At 31.6% G+C, this 9,034-nt stretch overlaps 1 protein-coding gene across 1 annotated transcript; it reads left to right on the forward strand.

Moving 5' to 3' along the window:
• Positions 1–5,251: 5,251 nt before the first annotated feature.
• On the forward strand, positions 5,252–8,801 carry LOC111895678 (serine/threonine-protein kinase SRK2E). Its single transcript, XM_052765313.1, has 9 exons — positions 5,252–6,034; positions 6,229–6,303; positions 6,402–6,503; positions 6,593–6,646; positions 6,740–6,832; positions 6,948–7,040; positions 7,148–7,252; positions 7,396–7,494; positions 8,329–8,801. Exons 1-9 carry the CDS (start codon positions 5,858–5,860, stop codon positions 8,617–8,619), a joined length of 1,089 nt encoding a protein of 362 aa, XP_052621273.1. The 5' UTR covers positions 5,252–5,857; the 3' UTR covers positions 8,620–8,801.
• Positions 8,802–9,034: the final 233 nt, after the last annotated feature.

Raw genomic sequence — 9,034 nt, forward strand, 5'->3', positions numbered from 1 at the left:
ATTGTATCTCCTTATTAAATTATGGACCGCGACAGAAGCAATGACTATGTCTCTTTGAACTGTAAAAGGATAAAGAGTCATTTGTTTTAAGATTGGGAATATCGCCCTCAATACACCATAAGCACGCTCAATAATATTTTTAAGTTGTGCATGATCATAATTGAACCTTTATTCTCTAGTTAAAGGTCTGCCTCTTCGAAAATCGGCTAACCAATACCTAGTATTGCGGTATGGAGCCATAAACCCACAAGTGTTTGTATATGCGGCATCACAAAGGTAATATTTATCTGCAAATGAGTGTGACACATATTATATAAAGAAGATAGATAATAAAATTTATATACATATTACAAACCTGGAGGAGGAAATGGAAATCCAGAAGTCGAATTGAATGCAACTTCTTTCAAAACTCTTGAATCATGTGTTATACCCTCCCATCCAGCCCAAACAAAAGTGAGTATCATATCAACATCACTAATTCCTATTACATTTTGAAAACATTCTCCTTTTCCTCTTCCCCTATAACGAGTTTGTTGATCAACGGGTACAAAAGAAAATATAACGAGTTTGTTGCTCCGAAAAAAATCTCTTTTAACCATCTATGTCGTCCCGAGCTATGTCTTGTTGGATTAGGAGTTGTTGGTACTATAATTTCTTTTGCAAAGCACATCATTGCAGTTAGGACCTCATGAAAACATTGATGAATTGTTTGTGTGGAGTGATGAAATCTTCTCTTAGCCGCGCGAAAATGTTCATTATGTCTTATAACATTCAAGAAAATAGCCATCTTCTCTTCAATGCTTATTTTCCTACTTTAAGAAAATAGCCATCTTCTCTTCAATGTTTATTTTCCTACTAGACATCACCAACGGCTCACAAATAGTATGCGAAATTTGTAACCAAACTTTCCTAGCATCAACACTTTCACCAAATAGCAAAAGAGCAGTCTTGTGTCTTTCATCTTCTTATCCCCATTCTATTTTGTTCAATTTCTTCATACATACATCAATATCCTTATCCATTTCACTTTTTTCAATTCTTTCATTTTTTTCCACTAACGACCTTGCAAGCTTAACAATCTCCTCCTCAACTTCTAATGCACTTGCATCATTTTTTTTCCACCAACTCTTTTGTTTCCACCAACTTCCTTATTTTTTGAACGCCCTGAAGATTCTTCACTTGCACCTACATGTTGTGTTGAGGTTTTCATTAGAACATCATCATCAAAATCATGGGCACCAAACTCTTCTACAGGACGAGGGAGTGTAGAAGATAGCCCCCAACTTTGAAAGTCGGTTGAGGTCGAGCCTTCAAATAGTTGGGTGCAAAGATCAGGGAACAGCAGGGGTTTAGTTTTCAATGACAACATGAACTTGTTCAACTATTTACAATTTTTATAAATATTAGTATTTGTTATAAAAATAATCATACTAGTATTTGTTATAAAACGTATTACCTTCCCTTCTTCCCTCTATCGTTCATCGGTCAGATTAAATTTATTTTTTTATAGGATCATATATATTGTCGGTTTTGTTTTTTAGTTTCGCCCAAGCAACATATGTTGATTTGTAGTACTCAAAGTGGTTTCACATTTGCTTATTATCAACCTCTTTACCGTGTTCGTTTATCAATTTTCCGCGTATTGTCTTCCATGAACTTGCCTTAAGCCCAGAACCCTCGCGACCATTAGTGGTTAGTTCATGGATACATGCATCAATGAACGTTTTGTCCTCACTCTCGTTCCAAACCAACATCCTAAAACATTAATATTTAAAGTAATTTATTATAGCTTTTATCAAGATCAAGAACAATTTTAAACATAAAAAAAGTTTTCAACTAATGAAGTCAACATCATCCTAAATATCAAAAAAAAAATTATGATTTGATAACATATACACAAACAATTTCAGATTTCATAAAAAATCAATATTCAAATAATTCAAATCAAGACAAAGGTATAAACCAAGATCCTAAACATATACCTAAACAATTTCATAACATTTGGATTTTGATTCCGATTTCATAATACAACAAACATAATTTCTAATGTTATAGCTTATAAACAAAAAAGAACTTCAAATTTCATATCTTGTACACAAAGAACTTCAAAATTCAGTTCTTATACACAAAGAACTACAAAAAAAATTCCAATTCACGTTCAATTTAAAAGTTCATAATATTAGAACAAAGAACTTCAAATTTCAGTTCTTATACACAAAGAACTACAAAAAAGAACAAAAAAAAAACTTCCAATTCACATACAATTTCAGAATTCATCATATTAGAACAAAGAACTTCAAATTTTAGTTCTTATATACAAAGAACTACAAAAAAAAAAAAAACAAAAAAGAACTTCCAATCCACATACAATTTCAGAATTCATAATATTCTAACAAAAAAATATTTTGATTTCATATCTTATACACAAAGAACTTCAAATTTCATAACATCAAAGCATAAATGGTATCTGATTTTAAAAATTATTAACAGAAAAGTAAAAGATTAGCTTGCCTGTTTGATGAATTTCTGTCCGGAGAGATGGCGTCGACCGATGGAAGAGAACTCTGTTTGGCGGAGGTCCGACCAATGAGATGGCGGAGCTCCTGGCGACCTTTGTTTGGCATTCGATGTAGAGTTGTTAATGAGGCGACCACTGTTTGGATATAGCGGTTGTGCTTTTAGGTCACTGGGATGGGAACGAACGATGGAATAAAGAATAAACATGGAGGGGTAGGATTGTCTAATTTTCAGTCAGTGATAGGTAAGCAACTGAGTGAGAAAGAAACTTGGGCCAATAATCTTACCGAGAAAGCACAAATCAAGCACTTAGGGTCTGACTGAGTCAGCCCAACTCGCTGACTCGACCCAGTCAGACATCTATCAAACACACCTTAAAAGTATTAGTTATGAAGCAAGTATTAAGAATGTCACTAAAGTGAAAGGAAAAGTAGTCCAAAAGAGCTATTATAGCAACAAACTTTAAAGACAACACCTAAAATAGCATCCAACTTATATATTCTAGAAGAATTGATCTAGACATCAGCGTGAAACAGCAACCCAACTATACTTTGCTTCTTTGAAAATGTCACACCAAAAATTTATAGTAACCAAATTTGAATTAGCACATGAACAACTTTTTACTTTTAAAAAAAGCACCAGATCAATATTTGATTATGTAATAGTGGTGTTAAACAGCACAAATTGAGACCTTGGTCAGGATTGAACTTTTTCACATCGATTAGAAGTAGGAAAACAAGTCAACCACAATTTATACCGGGAACAATCTCGAAGGGAAAAACAAAGAGAAACAAAAGTAAAATACTCGAAAAGCATCATAATTCATAGCAGCATGAACATCTGATATAAGCAATGAAGCAGGAGCGTAGAAACTGAAGTGTATTTTAGTCTAAAACTTAAAAATTAAAAAAAAAATCAATAATTGGTTATTTGAGAGTTTGTAGTTCTTTTGATTTATTAATTTTGGAAAGTTTACATTTCATTCTCCTAACTTTACATGTCGTGGTTTGACTTTATCTATGTAAATAATTTACTTAACAGGTTGTTTTTCTCTTCAAATGCAATGTTTGTTATTGGCAGTTTAATTTATACCTTTAACAACGACGTGTTTTATTGTCCTTCTAAGATTAATTAACAAATAAGACTCTATACAACATTTTCTAAAACATACTTATTTTTTGTCAATTAAATAAGTAAATTACACGAAAGGTCCCTATGGGTTGCAATATTATTTATACTTGCTCAATATTTTTTTTAACTAGCAACATCCCAATGGTGTGGTTTTATTTTGGGTTAGTCATGCCAAACCAAAAAATGTCTTTATATCCCTTTTATATTTTCTTTTTATACTTATTATTTATTTGTTCAGTGTAATTTTAAAACTTAAATTTGGCCCATATCTTAACCTACCCCCTATATTATACCACATGGTTCTCTCTTTATCACAATCTCATGTGACTGCTGCCCACCGCATTGTGAGGCTATGAATCTAGCAATAAACTATATGCGAAAGGGAACTATCTAGTGTAAAACAGTCCGTCAAAAGGCCGAAATAAGTTATATTCCGATACGAACTAGCTAGCGACGCCGCATCACACGGGTACCCCACAAATATATATCAGTGGCAAGGCTATTGCAATTGAAGGTGAGTCACTTGACCCACCTAAACAAAAAAAAAAAAATTGTGTTACAAGTAATTAATAAAAAAATTAAAACCTATCTTGAAATTTGTAGATGACCCACCTTAATTTATTTGTCATGACTTTTAGCCCATCTTTTGTATTTCAATGGTCTAATTTTAGTTTATTTCAAATAATGGCCGCCAAAAATTAACCCAATGTCTTTTAAAATTAAATAAAGAAAAAAAAATACAAACTTAATGTGAATTGCCCGTTCGTTTCCAGCAAATACGCATGACGCAATCACACAAATAGTAAGGAACGGCCGAAGACAGAAGTCGCTCCTATTGACCACTCCTATTGATCACTCGATCAAGCCGCATGTTCGCCTCCTTCCAGCCGCTGACAACCTCACATTCATATTAGTCCCGGCCCGCAATCTACATTGTTTTCTTCTTCACATCGAGTGTTAACTTTGAAGGTTCTCAATTGTGAACTTGTGATTGATAATGATGGCCTTCTACGGTTTTACACTTCTTCTAATCTTCTTCATAGTTATGAATAAATATAATGAAATCAAATGTTCAAGACATAATCAACTTAATATGTAATCTCTAATATTGGCCTCAATGATAAGAACATCTATTTTGACTTCTGAACAATATGTTTTGTGTGGTAGGTTTCATCACTTCATGTGGTATGTTTTAATATAGATTGTCTTTAATTCAATCAATGGTGAAATTAATATAGTTTTATTTGATTGTTTACTTAGTGGATATTTTAGTGACATATATTGAAAAAAATATTTTAGATAGTATTAGTAATGATATGGATTGTGAACATTTATCAAGATATTAGAACTTTTCGGATACAATTTCAATATCTTTAAAAAAAATTGCTTATATAAATCCACCCATTACTAGTATTATTTGAGGTGGGTTTTGCATAAAATGGCTTATAATCAACATTTTATTGTCTGCATAAAAATAAATTAAAACAAAAAAAAAAAAAGGTAAAATTAATAAAAAAAACAAAACAAGTAGTTAGATTCGTAAACCTGCTTAAAAACAGAAAGGTGGCGGTGCCATTTTCTCGGGGCTTCCACCCCTCATTTAACTCTACTAAAATATGTGTATTCTGTCTCCCTCATCCACACATACAAACACACAGCGACTATGTAGCCTGCTTTAGAGAGAGAAAGTGAAGCAAAAAAGCAGCAATCTTCACGAGCTCCTTTCTTCTTCTCTCTCTATATCTATCCACCTGTATCTATATATCGCCATTAATTTATTAAGGTATCATATGTCACTGCTATTATTGCTGTTATTTTTATCGTGAATTATCGTCATCACCACCTATATTTCAGCCATCCCTATTATTCTATTAAAACCCTAATTTTTGTTGGGTGTTTGTGGTTGTGCACGTAAAAGTTTCACGGGTTTTGAGCTCACTTTCGGTATTCTATCCCTATCCCTATCTCTATCTCTATCTCTTTCACTATCACTATTCCCCAACCAAAATCAAACAGCTTTCTCCCCAATCCCTGTGATCGCTGTTTTGCCACGTTTGATTTTGATGAATTCGACCAAGAATTGAAAATCGATTGGATTTTTTTCCCCCTGTTTACGTGGATGGTTGTAATGCGAACTGGTGATTTGAGAGGTTTTGAAGTCTCGAACAGGTTTGCTTTATTAGGGTTATAATTATCAGTGAAGAATCAAATGGATCGATCTGCGCTTACAGTGGGTCCGGGTATGGATTTGCCTATCATGCACGATAGCGATCGCTACGAGTTAGTGAGAGACATTGGTTCTGGTAATTTTGGGGTGGCGAGGTTGATGAGGGATAAACATACTAACGAGCTTGTTGCTGTCAAATACATCGAGAGAGGTGAGAAGGTCAGTGTTAAAAATTAAGTATCAATCCTCCATAGATTCTCGCACTTCTGTTCTTCCGTTCTTCTGTTCTTTCCTCATTTGATTTAGCGAATAGTTTGAAATCGAAGCTTGTGATTTGAAGCTGAAACAGGGGTAAAACGTAGTAATTGATATAAACAGAGCTTATTGAAAGTTCTAACTCTTGTCTTCAACAGATTGACGAAAATGTACAGAGGGAAATCATTAACCACAGATCACTAAGGCATCCCAATATCGTTAGATTCAAAGAGGTTTGTAATTCGTCATCTTCTATTACTATAATAACATCTTAAACTACTACTAATCGAGTAATTTCTTAATTAAGATGTTAATTTCACTTCATCTACAGGTGATTTTAACACCAACACATCTTGCGATTGTTATGGAATATGCATCTGGAGGAGAACTGTTTGAACGTATCTGCAATGCTGGAAGGTTTCCAGAAGATGAGGTTTGTTCAATACTTCAATTGTTCTTGAATCTTATTGCATTGACTTCAAATTCTAGTGTTGACTTTTTGACTTATCATATCTTTGTTAGGCACGTTTCTTCTTCCAGCAACTGATTTCAGGAGTCAGCTACTGTCATAATATGGTATTTAACAACTTTCGTATATGTGTATATATAATTATATAAACGTATTTTTATTAATTACTTATATAATTTAATGATTTTATAAAAATCTAGCAAGTATGTCATCGCGATTTGAAACTAGAGAACACACTTCTAGATGGAAGCCCAGCTCCTCGTTTAAAGATTTGTGATTTTGGGTACTCCAAGGTATGATCTTTTTTTTTTTTTTTTTTTTTTTGTGTTTCTTGATTTTCTTGATTATTGGGTTTTATAAAAATTCAGTCTTTTTATATATTTTTTTATTTTTTTTATTTTTCATCAGTCATCTGTGTTACACTCACAACCAAAATCCACCGTTGGGACGCCTGCATATATTGCTCCAGAAGTCTTGCTTAAAAAAGAATATGATGGCAAGGTAAAGTAAACCACAAATTTAATTATATTATTATTATAATTAAAAATATTTAAAAAAAAAAAAAAACAAAGAAAAAGAAAAATTAAACATTTTCTTGATTAATTCAGATTGCAGATGTGTGGTCATGTGGTGTAACATTATATGTTATGCTTGTTGGAGCTTATCCTTTTGAAGACCCTGATGAACCCAAGAATTTCCGCAAGACTATACAGGTAATTAATTTTAATTAATTAATTAATAACCAATCATAAATCATATATATATATATATATATATATATATATATATATATATATATATATATATATAATCTCCTATGTAAAATGACCATTTTACCCTTGCTCAACATATGCAGAGAATTCTCAATGTCCAATACTCGATTCCATCGTATGTTCATATATCTGCTGAGTGTCGCCATTTAATCTCAAGAATCTTTGTTGCTGATCCTGCTAAAGTAAGTATATTTATTAATTATTATACAACATTATTCCATTTTCCTGGTTTTTATTTAGGATTATTCTCATAAAAGACATTATATATATATATATATATATATATATATATATATATATATATATATATATATATATATATATATATATATATATATATATATATATATATATATATATTCGGATTAAACCTTATCTTTATTTTTCCTTGAGAAAGACCTTACATTTTTAAATTTTTTAGAGGGTTAATCTCAAAAACAAACCTTATACGGTGTATTTTTTTCCGGATTAAACCTCATATTTATTTTCTGCCTGAAAAAAGACCTTGTATTTTTCACTTTTTCCAAAAAAGCCTTCAACTTTGTATTTTTTTTCCGAAAAAAACCTTCAACCTTCTAATTGCTTCCAAATAAACCCTCAACTTTTTTAGTTTTTCTTGAAAAAACCATCGCATTTTACATTTTTTTAGGCAAAAAAAACGACAAAAAGGCCAGATCGAAAAAATGAAAAAAAAAAAAATTCATACGATAAAAAACACAAAATATAAGCTATTTTTTTTAGATTAACCTTTTTTTCAATCTAACCCTTTTAATCATTTTTTTCAAAAAAAAAGTTGTAAGATGTGAGCGTTTTTTCGTAAAAAACTAAAAAAGTTGATGGTTTATTAAAAAACAATCAGAAAGGTTGAGGGTTTTTTTCGAAAAAAAAAAATACAAGGTCTTTTTCAGAAGAAAATAAAAAATAAAACTAAGGTTTAATCCGGTAAAAACATAAAATATAAACTCTTTTATTTATTATAAAAAAAATGATTGGATTTTTTTTTTTTAATAAAACAGCGGATAACAATGGATGAAATAAGAAACCACGAATGGTTTTTGAAGAACTTACCATCCGAATTGACGAAAGAAAATGCAATGGACCAATTTGGTGGGCCCGATGAACCGAGTCAAAGTGTCGATGAAATAATGCAAATAATTGCAGAAGCTACAATTCCTCCAATTGGAGCTAATAATTTGAATCAATATCTTACTGGGAGTTTGGATATTGATGATGACATGGACGAGGATTTGGAGAGTGATCCGGATTTGGATATTGATAGTAGTGGGGAGATAGTTTATGCAATGTGAGTTTTATTGTTTTTTCAAAAAAAAAAAAAAAAAATGTTGTTGTATGTTGTTATAAATCGGTGTTATTGTTATTGTATAATGGATGATGGATAATGGATCCCCCTTTATTTTTCTTACTTTTTTTGGGGGATGTTTAATGTTATTACTTATTACTTATTAATAAATAGGGTGTAACTTGTAAAGTGTAACCTTGTTATGTATCATATCAATGGAGTGTTTTGTTGATAAGCTTTTCACCCTAATCAATGTGCATCAAAATATCATTTTAAGTATCGAGGATGAGTTTAATGAAAAACGTGGTCCATGAAACATATAATATGACCCGGATCCTTCGTATCATAGGGTGTAAAAGTTTGTTTGGCTCGAGGAGAGAATTGTTAATGAATGTAATGGTAATTTTGATATAGAAACGGGT

The sequence above is a fragment of the Lactuca sativa genome, chromosome 7 (genome assembly GCF_002870075.4).
Source record: "Lactuca sativa cultivar Salinas chromosome 7, Lsat_Salinas_v11, whole genome shotgun sequence".
Taxonomy (NCBI): domain Eukaryota; kingdom Viridiplantae; phylum Streptophyta; class Magnoliopsida; order Asterales; family Asteraceae; genus Lactuca; species Lactuca sativa.